General features: G+C 45.5%; 1 protein-coding gene across 2 annotated transcripts; it reads right to left on the reverse strand.

Annotated features, from left to right (window-relative positions):
* Window positions 1-19,293, reverse strand: LOC133344672 (rac GTPase-activating protein 1-like). 2 transcript variants are annotated; one of them, XM_061554726.1, is made up of 17 exons: window positions 18,955-19,293; window positions 16,434-16,546; window positions 14,813-15,015; window positions 13,573-13,715; window positions 13,097-13,175; window positions 12,283-12,336; window positions 11,219-11,317; window positions 10,711-10,870; window positions 8,984-9,108; window positions 8,136-8,303; window positions 7,258-7,353; window positions 5,987-6,185; window positions 4,389-4,494; window positions 2,506-2,638; window positions 1,666-1,822; window positions 1,176-1,272; window positions 1-1,066 (listed from the first exon to the last, which is right to left on the reverse strand). In XM_061554726.1, the coding sequence occupies exons 2-17, from the start codon at window positions 16,522-16,524 to the stop codon at window positions 991-993; spliced, it is 1,986 nt and encodes a 661-aa protein (XP_061410710.1). In that variant the 5' UTR covers window positions 16,525-16,546; window positions 18,955-19,293; the 3' UTR covers window positions 1-990. The 2 variants fall into 2 exon arrangements, with proteins under 2 accessions (XP_061410710.1, XP_061410709.1); XM_061554725.1 differs by having other exon boundaries at window positions 18,853-19,292.
* Window positions 19,294-20,156: the final 863 nt, after the last annotated feature.

Below are 20,156 nucleotides of genomic sequence, written 5' to 3' on the forward strand. Positions count from 1 at the left end.
CATTTTCAAGTATAATTAAGTATTAGTATTTGTGTAAACAATACAGACTACGGTCAAACAGAACACAGAAAATACCTTTCACAGGCTACATGTCTAGGAATTCAGGGTCACAGACTAACACTCCCATGTGCTGCTTTGTGTGCATTAATTTTAAAACACGAACTGATGCACCTCTGCCTGCGCTGGGTACGGAGTGCTTTAATAACAGATGGATGATACCAAACACTTGAGTACGCGATCGGGGCAATACTTTGCGACGTGCTAAAAATAGAGCTGGTTGAAACAGCCACACTTCATTATTAATGCAATAAATACATTGACCTACAAACTGTTCCAAGTTGTTATATGTGCAAGAAAAAACGTGATATGAAAAAGTTCAACTTTTAAAGTGTGCCCTCTCTTGCTACAGCACTTCAACACACACGTCTAATACAAACTGTACACCGCACACACCAACACGTGATAATTGGCAGCAAATCAACATGTGCACTTGCTACAGTGCTACACCGTGCACACCGTGATTGATGCACACAATGAGCAGGAACTACATACATCTCGGCTTGACCGTGACACTGTACATTGTAGCACACAATCTGGTCGTATACAATGGCAGCACACACACACACACATTATTGTATGCATCACAGCCGAGGAACCACAAGTGGCATTAAGCACACATGTTTTGAGTGACGAAAAGGGAAAACACCATTGGGGATCCCGTATGCACTAATCAGCTGAGGTGTGGACTCGAGTCATGTGACTTGGACTCGAGTCAGACTCGAGTCATGAATTTGATGACTTCAGACTCGACTTGGACTTGCATAACAATGACTTTGTCCCACCTCTGCTAATCAGTATTGTTATTTATTTGCTGTTCATTTTGATGGCAGCACAAACAGAAGCTGCATCCATAATTTTTCAATCATAAAAGTCCCAGGCCAAGGTCCATCCGTGGAATTCGTTAACGGATGTGCACCGGGACTGAAGAGTTTAAGTGAGGGATGGAGAAGACCAGTAGTTTCCGATCTTCCTCCCCGAAGGCATCGGCCTATTCTTTCCAGAATTCCTGGCAGGAAATAAAAGCAAATGTCACAGCATTAAAAGAGCGTGCCACCTTGACGTACTCTCCAAGATGGCCCCATTCATCACCTCATTGGCAGTGCGAGCGAACTTACATCGTGTTGATCGGGATCTTGCTCAGGTGCATGCGATTGGTCTGGGGCGAAATCTTTGGTGTATCCGGTATTACCAGGGGGCCAAGCAAGTTGCCTCCTGGTGCACAACAACACAACAGCTAATTAAATATCATCAATATTTATAACATGAGCCTGCAGAATTTTTTACTCTGCAGTTTCTTAATTCTCAGTCCTCGTGATAAATGCACGGTGCAGTTTTGTCATTTCCCAACCATCCTGGTGCAATGTGCAGCTGCATTTTTTTGTTAATATGAAAAAAAAATCAACCAGTATTCTGGAAAGGCTATGAAGGTTCTCTTAGGAGTAGATCTTAGGTATGATGTGATCTCATCAAAAAAAAAAAATTATTATCTGAATTCACTTCTTGTTGGACACATCCAATCACATTTTCAAATGGTGCACCCAAAGACCGAGTGGATGTAAACGCGGCTTGCGATTAATTATTTGCTGTGACGTGCAAGTGCGTTACCGAAGTGGCTTCTCAACGGGGGCGTGCAGACACTGGCGTAGACATTGGAGATGACGGCTGCCGTTGAGCTGTCGTTGTTTTCTTTGTCCACAAATGTTGTGAATGTTACCCAACGCTGCCAAAATTCGGCCGGGAGCGACATTAAGTGGTCCACCACCTGCAGCATTGGTGCACAAAGTTGTCTCAGAGTCGCCCAAATGTTTTTGTTCACCACATGTACTCTACTTCATGAATAAGATTCCCCTCAACTATGAAGCACTCTTTTCTCGGGAAGACAAAAATGGTTATGGGGGAATATTTTAATAGCAGACCTTGGGAGGTCAGTGTAGACTGTGCCACACCTGGGGAATGAGGAAGAAGCGATGGCAAGCTGTAATTGCATCAACATCATTGGCCACAATGACTTCTTGACCTCTCCACGAACCACACCCAGTTAAGAGCTGTGTCCGTAACGAATAATTGCATGCGAATTATTTATGGTGTACTTTATCTATGTTATCAATTTTATTATTTTCAAACATTTGTCAGTCTCCTGCTGAATGAAAGTCTCTCCACAACATTTCATGGGGGTTGTTTGACCATACTGCACTATATTGATGACTGCAGGTTGAAGGGGGTAGGGGTCACAGAACCAGTTCAGATGCCACTCGCTAGTGATGTTAACCATGGGCAGGAGACAAACTCAAGTTGCTGTATTCATAGCAGACTGCGCTAATCACTGTGCCAGCACCTTCCTCGCCCTCCATGCAGCACCTTTTATTCCTGTAGAGGTAATATACATCCTGTGACCTCAAGCCTCAGGGTCAGCGAGCGGGAAAACGGCGGTGGCGATGGTCATACCATGGGCTGCTGCCGCGTGTCTCTGATGATGACCATGGGCTCGGGGTTGGCAGTGGCATGGCCCACGAGCGTCGGTCCAAACACCCGGGACAAGTTGGACTGATTCATTTTGCACTCCGTGCTCTCCGCCACTCTTCACAAGCAAGGTGCAAAAGCAGGCCACAGGCAAATGGCAATGCAATGTGAGACCAACACACAAGCCTCAGTGGATTCAACCGAGGGGCAGCATCTTCCTCTTGTGAAAATAAAGCCTCCTAGCTATATAATGTAAATAATATAATAAGCGGTATGCCTATATCAGTGGTTCTTAACCTGGGGTTCACGCACCCCCCCCCTGGAGGTACGAGATTCCCTTTTTGGGGATGCAAGACATGCCATATTTTTCCAGAAAGTAAATAATCGAAACACAAATTAAGCACGAACACATAAGTAGAACTACTTTGTTTCATGAAACCTCTATGTATTTATGAATATTATATATTTTTTCAACGATTGAGAACCAAAGAGTGCAGAGCTGCAGGAAATATTAAGAACCACTGCTCTATACGTCTGTCTGGAATACTCCACCTTACCGAGACCACGCCACCAAATTGTAATTTGAAAGTTTGTGATATGTATTTTATGCGCACAAGCTTGACATTTTGAAAATATATGACCTTTGACCAGACTATTCTATTATTTACAATAGCCTGGCACCGACACGTCCCCCGGTTGCAATATCATACAACAGACCTCCTCTTGAAATTGTTACATTTGCTTCATCAATCTACTTTTAACATTATTGCATTAGGTTATTCCTGTGTATGATTGTACGAAGGATGGAGAGCTCACAAAAAATTGTAAGTGGGCTACACTAGCGCATTACACATACACAAAATGATGTCATACCCAACTGCCAAAAAAAATGTAACTATCGTGCTAGACATTGTTATTATATTATTATAACACAAACATTATTGTCTTACTGTGAAATTTTAATTCATCAAATTTAATTAATCAAATCGCAGTGGGAGTGAATAAACTCCCCGAAGTCATTCATTTGCGTTAAATCTCAACGGGCTTCCCACTCATGTTACATAATGAACATGACGAACCCTACAATTGGGAATTACATTACCAAAACAGCGAGAGCATTTACTTCAACACCAATGCTAAGGGTTTATTTCATGTACGTGTGCGGCATGGGGTAAAGGTGCAGCCTGTAATTTCTTGCCTATGCCACTGCTGGCTGAAGGATCTCCTCCACAGGTTTGAGGTGTAGATATACTGCAGAGTGCATTCTGGCCTACTCATCCACACCGGCTAAATATTGTACCCCACCACATGTAACTTGCCGATCGACTAACTATAGTGCTGAGTGGACAGAGGCGGGGGGGATTTAAGAAACCTGCACCATCGTTTCAAATGCCGCACCCGTAAATCGAACCGGCGACCCCTGGATTGCAAGTCGAGTGTGAAAACCACGACACGAGGCATTAAAATGATCCGTAAAATATAACACTAAAAATTACCCGTAAAAACAAAGTTTTTCACTATAAATCCTTTATATGCGTGGCATCGGTTTTATTTTATTATTCATTTCTGTTTTTCTTGAGTAAGAGTTTCATTTTTATCACATTGGTATTTTAAATTAAATATGAAATTTATTTTCCTAAAAAGTGTAAAATTTTGGAAATTTTCTTTTACGAAAATAAATTGTCACGCACAACGAGTCTGTGTGCAAAATGTCAGCTCGATTGGATCACGGGAAGTGGGTTAAAAAACGACCGAAAGATTTGCACGGTCGTAAGCGCGCAAGCAAGCAAGCAAGTGAACTTAAAGGATTTAAAAATAGCTGTATCCAGTACGTCATGTCCTGTGGCAGTTAGAGATGAGGCCCTCACCTCTGCAGGTGCAGCATCAGGTAGGCCAGGGTGTCACGGTTCGGCTGTGGGAGTAGCCCGATGGCTCCGTACATTGCTGCCGCGCGGTTGTCCTCGTCTGAAATTGCTGGTGGGTAGTTCCACGATTTCACACGAACATTGCAGGACACAATACACACGTGCATTCGTTTGTAAAATATTGAAGTAACTTTTTTTTTGCTTTTGAAGATATTGTCAATCAATTACGATTGTACTACAATTCAGAAAAACAACACATTGTCGTCCACCATTTTTGACGCTCAAGATAGTCGTACAATATCATGGCGTCATACGTACTCGGACAAACTGATTTTACATGCACGACGGGATGGCTATGGTGCATTGCTTTATGTGTCTCGACTGACGGGATGTGTAAAAATTACTTTTATGTTTCGAGGACATGTAGGAAGGTGTCTTTGTCTGCTTATGTACAATGTTTAACGACAGATGGCTGAAACCTGGAAAGGAACTCAGCGGTGCCAGTTCAGAGTAACATGGCATTAGTACCTAAATCATCTCACCCTTTTCCAATGATGAGGATATACATCAGTTGCAACAGTTTCAAACAAACCACAATAACCTCCCCCCATCATTTGAACACTTTTCCAATAAAAAAAATGATGTGATTACAGCCAGCGACCAAGGATGTCGTGAACTAATTTAACCTTCAATGTTTCCCTGTCCTGACCAACCCCATATGTTTTCTATCTTTTTTGTTTCGAATTGTAAAGTATCTTGTGATGACATTCCATTTAGATGCTATTATAATACCACCCTTTGACGATACACTGCTGGGTGAAGGCCTTCTTACATGCAATGTTCGTCATGGGTTTTTATTTAACCATATTTGGCCACACTGGTCAGCGTGGGTTGGTTAAGGGAGTGACCCGAGCCCTCAGCAGATATTACTCACCACTGACGTTCATCATGGCTGGGAACCAGAGCGCAGTGCGCTAACCGACTGCATTCCCATTCCACCCCGATGGGTTTATCCTTCATCATAAAAATTCTACATTTATATGACTTTACGCGTGGATGTTTTCTGGTATTTTGGATTTCATCCCCCTGTGTATAAAATATTCAAAAACGGAACTGGCCAAACATCCCAAGAAAGATTGCTCCTGCAAAGAATTATAAATCTGTTGATGTTTTCTCTGGTTATATGAGGATCACTCTTCCAGTTGATGAGAACCCTTTCATTACCATCAGTCGCAATTAATATTAGCCTTGGTCAGGACTCCAACTCAGGGGCGCCACGGTAGCAACATGTTAACTACCTCGCCTGGTATACTGGTCGTGGGATCGATCCTAACCCTGATGCCTGTATATTTGGAATTTACATGTTCTCCCCTTAGTCGCATAGATTTTTCTCTGGGTCTCCAGTCTTTCCCCTCCACATTTTGGAACATGCATTTAAAGTATTTGACTGCTATAATTTCCACAAGCCACTTCGTTGAGCTATCACTTGTGGCCAAGTCACTTCTGAAAAGAGCTGCATAGCTCAGCGGGCTTGACCTGGGAGAAAAAATATATATATTGATCGGTCGCCAGGTTCACAGCGTAGCACGATAACCACTGACCAATGGCCTCGAGGAAGGTGTGGTGCAGACGGTGCGTGAGCAGCGGCTCCTTGAGGCTGCGGAGGAAGTCCTTGAGGAGGCCGCACACCACATGCACGTCATCCACACGCGCCAGCGCGGGGAGGCCCTTCCCTCGCAGCCAGCGCTCCTTCAGCTCCTTCACATCACGGTCGCTACCCGGTACGCGGTACAGGCCCACCTGCAAGTGGACACGAGTGTCAACCGCCGGATTTGCTTGCAGAGTTAAGGGTAAGGATGTGTGTGTGTGTATGAGAGCAATGCATTCCGTAGGGGAGCGGTCGCGTCGCGGTTAGCGGGCCGCGCTATGATCCCAGCGACCTGGGTTTGATTACAACTCAAGTTCAACACCAGTGACGATAATATCTGAAGCGATCCTGAGCATCCCCGAGGTCGACTCAGCCTCAAATGAGTACCTGATGCAATGTGTAAACATTCCCACTAGGGAGACAAAGGCTGGGCGTGGTGCTGGCCACCCAGCCTTTCATAGGTGCTCGCTAACACCACTTGCCCCAAGTCTGTTAAGGCTATAAGAGGGATATTTGTCCTTGCACATCACTGAGCCTGGGTTTCCAAACTCAATTTTGCACACCACACTAGTGGTCTAGCTATCGAGTGTGCAGGCAATGCAACTGAAACCTCAGCCCACTGGCTGGAGGGTGACCAGGTGCCAGGCTGTGAGGAGGGGGAAAACTGGTCAAGGGGCCCCATTTCATCTCTTGCACCAGGGCTCATGCTAACGATGCTATCCCACTGAGATGTATCATAATATGCTTTATTAAATGTTCCATTGAAATTAAGGTGTTAATCACTGCGAATTCCTTATGATTGGTGAATGTTAACATCTGCTCCACGGTGCCAAGATTTATTACAAAGATGCTATAATTACCCGACTGTTCAATACTTGTTATATATGTTGTATATGCTGTATTATGTTTTTCATATTGGTTGTCTTAAGTATCATAGCAATGGGTAGGGACCATGGAGTGTTCTATTTGTATGGTTCTGGAGAGTGATGCAGAGCTAAATTACCCTGGTATAAAGGGCAATCGTGTTATAAAAATATAATGCATAAAAACATTTGGTTTGTCATTTACTCACGATCCATTCCCCATTTTCTAAGAAATCAATGTTTCCTGCAAGAATATATAGTTGCCTTCATAATTATAAAACCATGGCATCTACTTACAAATGTTAAGTCAATTCTGTGATCAATAGACTGCGAACAGCGCGAGGATCATCATGCATCTCACCTCCTTCATCCCTCTCCTCTCAATCTCATCCACGCAGTGTATCACCAAGGATGGGATCATGGGCGCAGTTGGTGGCGAGAAGTCTGCAACGGTCCCCTAAAGTAAAGAAATACGTGCACTTGGGATCCTGACGCGGTGTAATGGTTAGCACAATTGAGTTGCAATCAAGAGATCGTGAGTTCGATTTCATATTCCTGCGTGGTAGTTGACACAATGGGAAATGTTCTTAAATGCCCCCCCCACCTCTCCACCCAGCAGTATGTATATGGATGTAGGCACACCGCAGTTCTTCAAGCGGCAGCTCTCGTGCGAGGGGTAAATTGTGAGTACTCCCACTTATTACAAGATGTTTGGCCAGAGTGGAAGAGTAGGCCAAATATCCTTAAGAGGGACTTTCCAGAGCTCCTTTTAGTGGAAGCCTTTCCACCAGCAGTGGCATGTGCAGGTAATTGCAGGGCTGCACCTTTACCTGTTTTACATGTGCCTACAAACAACCCTTCCAACAATAATAATACAACTGCTGCTCGTTATTATTCATGAATTAAGTAATATCTTACTTGGTTGTCAATGAAAGTTATCAACTGACTGATATCTCATACAGTAATGAATCTCGTAAATGGGGAAATGAGAACACTGCTTTGTTAGAGCAAAAGATGAATAAAGGATCAAATACGATCCGGATAATGTCAAGCACAGATATGCAGCGATGAAATAAGCTCGTGTGCAAGAGCCCGATGGATTGTTGCATCGCAACACTCTGAGAGACGGCAACAGGTTAGGGAGTCCTTCATTCAGCAGTTGAGAATGAATGCGAGTCAGAGTTATTTTTTTTAACGAGACGGGTACTCTTTGTGAGGTGGAGGGGGAATGGTAAGCACCTCTCTGGGGTGGGCGGATGCCGATGCCAGCGGGCGTGACACGCAGGGGAGTGGGCAGCGCTCCTTGCACTCCACATGCGCCACCATGCGGCAGTCGCGGCACTTGTGTGCCAACTTGCCGAACTTGATCCTCTTCCCGCACGGCACACACGACTCTGGCTTTATGACCTGTGACCCCGGCGGCCGCAGCGGCAGTGGCGACAGAGAAACAGAATAAAAAAATGCCCCCATAAATGGTGCATGGCCGGCAGACCCATAGCCAAGCATCAATTCATGAATTAACTTGGTTCTTAAGCCGAAGGTACCTCGATTATACGCCGTTACATTTAGACTGAGCCAATAGACTTTTAGAAGAAATAAAGAGAAAAAATACAAGCGGTAAAAATGTAAAAAAAAAACGGAGTCTTGAAGCTACACTGAATCTAATGACTCAAGTCGCGATGATTAAAATTTGATCCATAGCACCTACGCACATTGGCCAACTATTGCAAATGACATCAAGGAATATTCAACTGTGAAGCAGATGGCAGGTACGTTTACGGTTAATACACCCGCAGTAAAAACTAGGGTGACTGCTTGATTAAAAATGTGAAACTCTGTCACTGCTGGGCTAATTTGAATTGCAACCCCAAATTGTGATAGTTCACCGAATCACTGGGAGGAGAGGGAATGGGGTAATTCACTGCATGCCCAACAGCCACAGTGGATCGTTCATTGGCCTCAGACTATATCACTGTCTTCATTTCTTCCAAAATTTTACAAAAGCCACAAAAACGTGTATGCAACTCCACAAGCTGCGTGACCGATCTGGATACACTTTTGTAACAAATGCTGCATCGAGTGCGTACCGTTTTGGGGACAAAGGAGTGCTGTCGTTCCAACTCCGTGCCAAAAGGGGGGCTGCTCTTCATGGACAGCGTGGACACAGTACCCTGCAAGGTTTCCCCTCCACAGTTCTCCATGGTGGATTGCTCTATCACACACAATGAGGTTTGCGTCGAGATGTTGATGGATGAAATACTTGTATATACAATTAAAAATACAGCAACCTGACAAGAAAAGTGTTGTTGGAAAACTTAACTTAATGATGTAAGCAACACACCAATGTCTGAAAAACAAAGTTTTTCATTAATCTATACTACCTGCTGACACATATGGATCAGAAATAAACATTTGCAACGAAGAGGCATGGAGAGATGTGTGTTTGCAATCCTCAAACACCGTAATTAATGTCCACATCTTCATGCAGATTACGTACAATAAGTTGAAATACATTTCGTATAATCTGCTCAAAACCCACAAAATGGGCTGCATAAGCTTACAACTTGCCATAAGAATAGCAATAAATGTACTAGATGACCCTTTCACAACATTTTAGTTGAGGATCAATGATTCGACTACTATGAACAAATAACACTGACCACAGACCAATGTGTGCACGAAGCCACTGGGATGGTAGTAACAGTGCGCTTCCCATGCATTGGTCTATCTTTGTTGCCACAACGACGAAGTTGTGACCGCTTTAGAAACTAGACGAGCATGAGGTGGTCAGGTAGCCACGGCGTTTAATAGTGCGCACGAGCACCGAGCCGGCCCCACCAACACCCTGTGTTTGGATCCAGGCACCCCAACCACGATTAGTGTAGCGAATTGTCAGTCACCAATGAATGCATTACAAAAATCCCATTGGATAAAATGTGGATTTTACTTAAATTTATTTTTTCCAGCTGTGAGAATTATAAACAGAAATCCATTCCATTGCTATGCGTTAAACAATGTTCATAGGGATACACTATGGTGTGATCCTCGTTGGTGCGGCTTTCTGACGTAGTTTGGTCGACAGTTCCAAATGGAAAAACATTTCTTTCATGACTCATGCATATAGAATAATTGAGTAACACTTTCCAATATGCATTTGCCTTCTGAAATGTTTCATTATATGTATGGAAACCAATAAACAGGTAGTTAGTTGTCAGGGCAAAACGGATTTGAATAGTTTAATTTTTCTTTATAGGTGACTTGTATTTCCAAATTTGGACAAAAATTTCACGTGTCCATTTGTCTTTAGGGTACATGCCCAAAAACATCTTTATTATACAGGTTTGTTCATATTGGATTATCTTTAAAAGATCTATAGTGGCCCACCTCGTTATTTATGAATGGACGGAGGGAGCTAATGGAAAACCTTCAACAATCGTAGTTGGAAAGTGTTAAAACTAGTGGATGGCAATGAGCTTGGAGAAGGGCACGAAGCCCATTGTGAATCTCATCTAATATTTGAAGATTTCTAACCAAGCTTCACAGTTGGATATAAAGATATAGCCGTTACCCAGGAAAGTCTCACGGTTATACATACCGCACCTCCAATTAGCACGGTTGGTTACACAAGATGCGTAATAAGTTTAACATACATATATCAGGAGGATCCTACCAAATTTGTTTTTGCAATAGAGGGAAATGATTGCTCTGTACAATCCCAATTGCATAATTTGCATGAACAGTGGCCTCATTGTGAGTGATTAATTGGAGCTGCTGCTGGATTTGAAAAGTGTCCCATTAGGCCATGTCACCGCACCAATGAGAGCGGAGAGGCGTCTGCCGCGGCTCGTCCGGCGCCTGGACAGCATCTCCACGCTCAAGTTGAGCTGCGTGGGGTCAGCTCGGATCCTGTCAGTGTCCAGCACGAGCCCCGTCAGGTTCAGATCCATCTCCTCACCCTCACCCTGGTAAATTATCTATGCAAGTAGGGAGCAGCAAACAACAAAACAAGGAAAATATTTAGGCAAATGGAATGAAGGAGAATTTGAACATGAATGTAATTCTAATACATTAAATGTGGTGGAATGGCGAGCGTACTTGTGAAATTGATGAGCCCACCGACTCGTTTAATAGATCCTGGACGGATGATGTGCTGATCAACCCCCTGACCAGGATTTTAACTCTCAACCTTCTCAATGCGAGCCGTACTCTCGAAACTGCCGAGTCACTCGGCCTGCGATTATTCTTGAAATGTGACCATGAGCATTGAAAAGTGTGCTCCAGTAGGCATATTTTTTAACCAAACAAGTAAAGTGGTGAGAGACCTTGTCACTGAATGCCTTTGCTGTGGGCATCTCTCCAGGCACGCAGGACCTTTTGGGCTGCATGGTCCACACTTCTGGATGCCCGACCCCGAGAGACCTCTGGTGGAAGATGCAAGAATTCCAGGCCATGTTTCAGACCTCGCGTGCACTGACAGCAGCGGTCATGAGGAATTTATGGCATTTTCTCAAGTGAGGCAGTTAAGTGCTTTCATGGACCAAGTGCTTTATTGGGGTCAGAGGATAACAAGTCACATACTTTTGACAGATATACAAACGAATACCAAGGGATGTACAAATGGCTTTCTCCAGACATGAATCATGATTCATTACCTTCCCACAGCCAGCTGTAAAATGCACGAGGGGATATTATATGATATATACATACATAATTAATGTAATAACTCAATTAAGAAGGCAATCAAATATATTCAGACTGCATTGAACATAAGCATGGCCCAACAGGTGTGTGTGTGCATATATAGATGGGCTATCTGATTTTATAAGTAATGGGTTACTCTACAGGTTTTCGGTTCGATTACTCAACTAATCAAATAACATGAAAAACAATTGTGGAAAAAAAGTCTCACCTCTTTCCTCCCATGTACAGCTGGCTAGGTGATGGACAGGCCTTTGTAACATCGATAAAGTCACGTAGGTAAAAAAATTTAATTAATAAAAGTAAAATAAAATAAAAATCACGACATTTCGGAGGCAACACAAGCTTCCGTCTTCAGATGGAACCGTCACAGCACGAATGCTTTTATTAATTTTAATTTTTTACCTACGTGACTTTACCGAAAAAATCTAAGAATATGAATCCTTGCAGTCACGAAAGCTTAAAATCTAGAATTTTGTAACATCATCGGCTCGTCATGATGGGCATGGCTTGTAGGGGGTTTCCCACCATTGGAAAGCAGGATATTGAGGCGGTCGCCATTTTTAAAGGGGCATGTTTAACTACAAAAAAGGAGTTGACTACAATTTTTTGCTGATTAATAAACTTAATCGACGAATCGTCCCAGCTCTATATGCATATACACGATCATCCCCTGCATTTTCCTTACCCGCCTTTCTCTTCTCGTTGCCCGTTGCTCAACCCTCTGTGTAGTGTCAGCATCCTGCATGTACAAGAATCATTAGCACTCACAAGACACACCACACCTAGCTGCAGAGAGTTTCACAAAAGTTCCACATCCACTCGGAAAGATGGGAGTACATGTACAGCCCTGTTGTTAATCCACTGGTGGATGAGGGCTTTTTCCACGGTGGGCGGGTCGTGGCAGTTGCATAACCATATTTCACCAGCTTACTCCTGAACAAGCCAGAAAACAGATTGTTGCCTTCACCACCTTCATAGAATCTGGATTCCAGAGTCAAAAGAAAACTGGCACAACAATGTTGGAGGCATATTTCCGTAGCTGGAGACTGACCAAATACTTCTAAAACCACCACAAGTGCTTTCCACCTGAACAGATCATGCAGCAGACACCACCCTTGACGAGTCCTTCTGTCATAGCCCAGAGTACTATGACCCCACTCCATTATATATAGGTATTATCATGGATAGAAGCCTGACCTCGAAGCACCATGTAAAACAGATCTGTGAAAAGACCAAATCAAGAATCGCCTGCTATAGAACTTGCAGGAACGACCTGGGATGCCCCAGCAGATGTGCTGGGAACTGCCGGCCTCTCACTGATCTACTCTTGCAGAGTATTGTGCACCAGCCTTGTCCGTGCAATGCACATCTTAACCGCATCACTGAAACAGACACCAATTCCCTGGCTCCCTGTTCTGGTGAACATTCTGCCACCAAATATAACGGCTGTCCTTTTGTTTTGCCGACACTCGATGTTTTAACCGAGGCATTGCACGTACCCAGTCATCGTCTGTGTGATCATAACTGATTTCGGAAAGCATGGATGTAGACAGCACCGACTCCCTGATTGCGGACATCCTGCAAAAAAGGAAAGCCATTACCATGATGACAGATACCAGCTCAGGATGTCAAGCACAAACGACGTTATGTATTATCAGAAAGTGCATGGCCATCAGTGCTGTCTACACAAAACAATTTCCCCACACAAAACAGATTTCCTACACAAAATCCAGACTTTCTAGATGCTGCTGCAAGGATGTTCAGTGGGAAAATCAGGTAAGGGGGGGGGGGGGGGGTTAATTAGAATAAGAATGAGATTAGTGGTTTCCTTAATGTCTTAGCTTCAATTTCAAGATCCATTTACTTTTTCCTCTATTAACTTAACCGACAAGAGTATCGATTTGAGTATTAAATTAAATTTAAAACCCAGGTGCTTTGGCTGATGCATAACTGCGGCCGTGACATATTGACCGACCTGCCATGCGACTTGCGAGTGGTGGAAGTCGGGCCGCATCCACCAAGGAAGGCCAGTGCGGTTCTCTGCTCCTCGTTCAAGAGCAGACGGCTTTGGCTGAAGTCCTGCATCAGCACCTCCCTCACCAGCTGCATTTGACTCTCCTGCGGACAGGCAACCATGCAAACTTGTGTTAAGACTATGCCATAGAAAAACGTATTAATTCTGTAGGTTTCCAGCTCTCTCAAGGAAAAGCATCGTTTCTATCAAGTTAACCATACTCCAGTCCTCAATAACTCTAAAATCCAAGTCTTCATGTATTATAATCATTAGTAATCAGATTAGTGAAATGTGTAATCGTGTTACCTTTATTTGATTATAGGCGCAACTGGAGTTTGGGAAGCTGTTTTATTGTTTACGCCTGCAAGCAAATTACCTAGAGTGCACTCGAAATCGTCAGATCTCAGAAGCTAAGCAGGTGTTGAGCGTGGATAGTGCTTGGATGCTGGTGTTATAGGCTGCTCCGGAGCAACATTCCCAGACAAGGGCAGCGCATAAAAAACAATTGTTATACTGTACTTTACTCCATCTATGCTCCCTGTCTTCAGCAACCTACACGGACCATCGTAAAGTACGGTCAAATAACCCCACAACCTGCAATGCACGGGGAAGGCACTTATCCAGCCGTGGATCGACAAAGCATGTAACGTGTACACGTAGAAGTTCCATTTTTAGGTCTTAAGCGGCATCCTTTGTCGAGCGCAAATGACGAGGGTCATAATGGGTGAAGCGCGAGGTTGGGATGTGTGGACACCGAACCAAACCCACTTGCACCACGTGACTTCTCCCCTCACTGGGTGGCTGAACCACGAGTGAGCTTGCTCAGGAATCGACACCTCCTGGCCTCTCATACCACCAATCCCAAACTAAACTATGTAAATTAAACTATTTTTTATTTTAACAGGTAAGGCCTACTGAGCTATATAGCTCTTTTTCAGAAGCGACTTGGCCACAAATGATAGCTCAACAAAGTGGTTTACCATGTGAAAATGTATAGCCACCAAATGCTCAAAACATGTTTCTAAATGTGGAGGAAAAAACCCGGAGAAAATCCACGCGACCACAGGGAGAACATGCAAACTCCAGAAATAAATGTGTTAGGGTTGAACCCACGACCTCCTGCATACCAGACGAGGTAGTTAACATCTCGCCACAGTGGCGTCCAGCAGCCGATTTCTTCCCCCACAAGGAGCGCACTCACCAGCTTCTCGCACTCGGCCTCCACCTTGTGCCTCCTCCTGAGCTCCACGTCCACCTGGTTGCGCGCGTGCTTCAGCTTCACTTCGAGCGCTTTCTGCTCCGCCTCAGCCTGGGCCAGCTGCTCCTCCCTGGCAGCGAGCAGCTGCCCCATGTTTCGCGAGCGCACCTGGAACTCCTGGAAGCTGCGCGCAAGCTTTATGAACTCTGCACGAGCGTCACAGTCGTAAGCAAAGGTGTGGAGAGGATGAGGATTTTCATTTACAAAAGCGGTAAAATGGCTCGGCAAGTCCCGAGCGCTTCGTTTCACATCTCATCTCAACCATGTCGATGCCGCTGGTACAGTCTAGCTGAGGAGACCCCTGGTGGAGGCTGTCCCAAGGTGAATGCAGCACTGGGCTGCAAGCGGACATTAGTTTGTCAGTACGATGTTGATATGCGACCTTTGCCAAGTAATTTATGAGTAACTTATCAAATGTGGACTGACAATGGCAGGAAAGGCATACTCCTTTATATATATACATTACAGGATATTTAACGTCGACTGTGAAGCAGACAGCGAATATCTTTGCTGAATACACCCATAGAATTAACCAGGGCAGCTGCTAAGATTGCACAGCGAACCCCTGCAACAAACGGCGAGCACGCTACCAATAGGCCAAATCACAGCCCCCAAATACACCGCATACATTTCTTTTACGAACAACAAAGGCATGTATATATACAGCCCTTTGTAAATCCACTGCTGGATGAGGGCCTCCTCACTCTGTCATGTGCGTGAGAGTGCAATAGAGCCATACATTAAACTCTGGATGTGTCAAATAACCAGCCAAGTCATAATCACACACATTCACTCAACAAGTTGGGCCGGACTAAAACACTGCGGACATGCTACTGCTGTTTGGCATAGCTTGTTGAACAATACACTGTACAAGCCAGAGGCAGATAGCATGTATAACAGGTTCCAGTCAAGCCTTGAGGTGCATGTGGGTAGAGGCAACCAACTATATTCTCAAGAAAATAAACATGCAAGCTAACTCCAGGAATTTGCAATTTCTGGGGAGAAAGTTCCTTTCTAATTCCTGCATTGGGACAGGATGAACAACATTAGTTCCTACTCGGCTTCATCACAGTGCCACCTCCTCTGGGTCATACATGACACCTGGTGGCCAATATAAGTTCGTACAATTAGGTGATGGTGCGTTGCAAGAGCACGAATACACATTTCGTACATTGCGTTCTAAAGATGACACGTAAGTTCAGCTAATATCAGACTTCACTACGTATTTTTTTCCATTCCCACACCTCCGATTAGTACGGTTGGCTACGTACGGTGTGAAAGAAGTTCAAAACACATACATCCACATCAGCCAGGTGCTGCATGTTCCATGCTTAAAGCTACCAACATTTCCCAGAGGTTCAGCCTGGACACACGGCCGAGAGCTGGCAGTAAGTCCGTCCTCCATCCGTACCCAATCCAGATTTTCACAAATGCTTCGGGACACCAGGAATTAGGCTGAAACCGCTGCTCAAGCCACCACGGCCGAACCATCACATATGCCGACACTTGTGCATGCTGCAACAGATTTTGCTTGGTCTCAAGAGCTTTAGGGGAAACGACGAACCGGGCTCCATGCCGCAGCTGAGCAGCTCCATTTGACTGACGATCTGGTCGAAGAGGCTGAGCAGAGACGACACCGTCATCCTATTCGCCATCTCCGCAGGGTTGCAGCAGCAGCTGCAAGCAAACACAAATGACGTTGAACCTTCGATGACCTTTTATCACTCTAACCAGGTGAGCGTGTATATGGTTATTTGATACAAACTGTATTGCAATGCACTTGTTGGATGGAGGGGGGGGGGGCTCCCCACACGATGGGGGTTATTAGACACTCATACCTGTCAACCCATTATCAGCGTCTCCCCTTTCACAGACCAATTCAGACCTTACTGGTCACCCCGTGCCCTTAAAATGTCAACGTTCATCCTACAAAGTCCCGTCGCAAGGGAGAAACCCAAATAGATGTGTTTTCCCCTAGTATTGAAAAGTTTGTACGCCGTATGGAGCTGAACACTCAGTTCCCTGTACAAAAATACGAGGTAAACCGTGTGGGTTGACAGATACGGACACTCCACACTGCTAAATGCAGTCTGGGAGCCTAAGTGGTGGGGGGAGCAGAGCAACTGCAGATGTTGCTGCTGCTGCCTTGTCCCGTTGCCCACAACGCATCCCCCCGCCGAATATAGCAGCAGCAATTTCGTGCATGGCGTGATCACCCGTCTGAGCATCATCATTGCTCAAACGTACGGTACAAGAGAAGTTCAACATAAATGCGGGACAACCCCACTGGCTAACTTCGGAAATGTCGAGGCTGGACGCATTTCGGTTGAATTGGTCATAAGCAATAATACTATTTATTTGACCAGCTATGAAACCTCGAGTCTGCAGACGTTGCCCAATTTCATTACGTACAGTACCGGGATTAACAAAGCTCTGCAGCGATTGATCAAATAACACATTCCTGCGGAGGGAGCTGGTAGGAACGTTGGGTTGCTCGGTCAATGGCCAGGGTCAACGGCGGCGTGGTGTATTCCGCAAATATGCCCGACTGTGAGGGCGGGCACAAGCCGGCGTGAGTAGGTTAAACGTTGAGTTTTATAAGGGCACCACGGGGTGACCAGCCCCTCCCCACCCAGCCCCACCCTCACCCAGCCCCACCCTCCCCACCCAGCCCCTCCCTGCACGACGGACACAATAATCCCCTGTGGGCTGGTGTAACCAGGATGTTCCTACCAGTAAAACCTGTCCCGTACTAGAATCTCCTGGCCACCACGCAGACAGGGGGTGGTTAACCGGTTTCGCAACCTCCCACTTATTTACAAGCAACTCGGCAAGTCATTAAATGTTTTTTTTATGTACCAAAGTGCTGCGTTTAAAAACGCTTTTCACATTTACTTTATGGATATTTACACTACTTTTGAAAACGCAACACACTCGGGAAGACAGCGCTTAACAAATGCCCAACTTTAGAAGGCATCAACGACGATTTTGGTTTCAAGTAAAACCTCTCTCCTCGTGGAGCGGTGGCTCAGTGGTGAGCGCACTGCAACTTGGTAGCTCCAGCCACCCGAGTTCGATACCTGGCCACGGATATCAGTGGCATTTACGTGATATCTGAACCGGTGCCCCCCACCGACAACCTACTACAACAACTCAAAGTGACCAGCGGGGAGGATGCTCAAAGTACCCATATTATATTCTAGATTTGAAGCTTTCGGTAAAGTCACGTAGGTAAAAATAACAATACAATAAAATGATCAATGAAAATAACCAAATTAAATCACGACGTTTTGGAAGCAACACAAGCCTCAGTCATCAGGTGTGTAACTGCTCCAGTAAAATGTAATTATTTTCATTTATCATTATTTTATTATATTATTATTTTTACCTACGTGACTTTACCGAAAAAACCTAAGAGTATACCCCTATTAAAAGCACGGCACGGGGGATCATTTAATTCGGCCGCGGAATAACAGAAGCCTGGAAGTTACACAATTTGTCTCAATCCTATTAGAAAATACCCAGATTTTCCCTTCCACGATTCGAATCAAATAGGGTACTGTATCGATAATTGTGCTCGTGTGTTGTATGTCGCTTCGTCCGTACCACTGCCATCAACACATTGCTTACTTGAACGTGTATAGAGTACTGTTTCCACAAAGAGTGAATAAGCGATGCCTTTACACTCACGATTAAGCTGTGCGTTATATAGGCTCAAAGCGCCGACTGTATGCCTCAATGCACACGTTGCAGAACGTGATATTATAGCTGAAATATAAATGCAAGCACACGCTTGCACTTAAACACCACGCTTATTACGAAGTATTAAAAAATCAACACGTAATAACAGCACTAGCACGACACATTAAACAATGCCGGCAGACGGAACAACGAAAATAAACGCCGGCCGTGCGCGTTTAGACGTAGCGACGAGAAACTAAAACAACGTGTCATCATCCCGCGTGTCGAGTTGTTTTAATCACATCGCAGCAGAGGTGAACGATGTTGTTCTTCGGGAAAACGTCTTGTATCCAGTGGTGGATTGAGCAAAGGCGTTGGGGTGGTGGTGGTAGCTGTGCACTCACCCCGGCTTCTCACTCGCCGCTCCACGTGGGGCTCCCTCCTCGTCCGCCCTCGATATAATTCAAACCCGAGCGCCTTCAACAGACGGCATGGAAACGCGTTGCATATTTAATGGGCACTTCACACTAACCTGTGAAAATGCAACATACTCGGGGAACACGGCTTGCTTGCTTTACAACATGCCCAACTTTAGAACGCGTCAACCCAAAAAAAAAACTTTGCTACGGACGAATTTGATTTGAATTAAAAGCTCTCACCGCGTGAGCGGTGACTCAGTGGTTAGCCCACTGCAACTTGGTTCGCTCAGCCAATCATCTCGTTCGATTACCCGGGCCACTGATATTAGTGGCATTGGCGTGAATGTGAAGCGGCCCCCCCCCACACGGCCACCAACCACAGCCCGCCCCCCCCCGCCCTCAACAATTCAAAACCCGCGCGCCTTCGACCAATGGCAGCGCGCGGCAAACGTGGGCTCGTCGTGACGTCACCAAACGGAAACAAACCCCCCCCCAGATTTTAACAACGGGGTGGGTAGGGGGTGCAGACATTCATCCAGCAGTGGAGAGACCCTGGCTGATGATGGTGAATTAGAGAGGGGGGGTGGGGGGTGCAGACATTCACCCAGCAGTGGAGAGACCATGGCGGATGGTGTTGATGGTGAATTAGAGGGGAGGGGCTAGGGGAGTCAGGTATTCAGCCAGCAGTGGAGAGACCCTGGCTGATGATGGTGTATTAGAGGGGGGGGGGGGGCTAGGGGTGTGAAGTATTCAGCCAGCAGTGGAGAGACCCTGGCTGATGATGTTGATGGTGAATTAGAGGGGGGGGGTGGGGGTGCAGATATTCATCCAGCAGTGGAGAGACCCTGGCTGATGATGTTGATGGTGAATTAGAGGGGGGCTAGGGCAGGGAGGTATTCATCCAGCGGTGGATAGACCCTGGCTGATGATGGTGTATTAGAGGGGGGGGCGGAGGGGTGCAGATATTCATACAGCAGTGGAGAGACCCTGGCTGATGGTGGAGAGAGGGGGGGGGGCTAGGGGTGTGAAGTATTCAGCCAGCGGTGGAGAGACCCTGGCTGATGGTGTTGATGGTGAATTAGAGGGGAGGGGGGCTAGGGGAGGGAGGTATTCATCCAGCGGTGGATAGACCCTGGCTGATGATGGTGTATTAGAGGGGGGGGGGGCGGAGGGGTGCAGATATTCAT

The sequence above is a fragment of the Lethenteron reissneri genome, chromosome 20 (genome assembly GCF_015708825.2).
Source record: "Lethenteron reissneri isolate LAM-NWPU_2019-01 chromosome 20, ASM1570882v1, whole genome shotgun sequence".
Classification (NCBI taxonomy): domain Eukaryota; kingdom Metazoa; phylum Chordata; class Hyperoartia; order Petromyzontiformes; family Petromyzontidae; genus Lethenteron; species Lethenteron reissneri.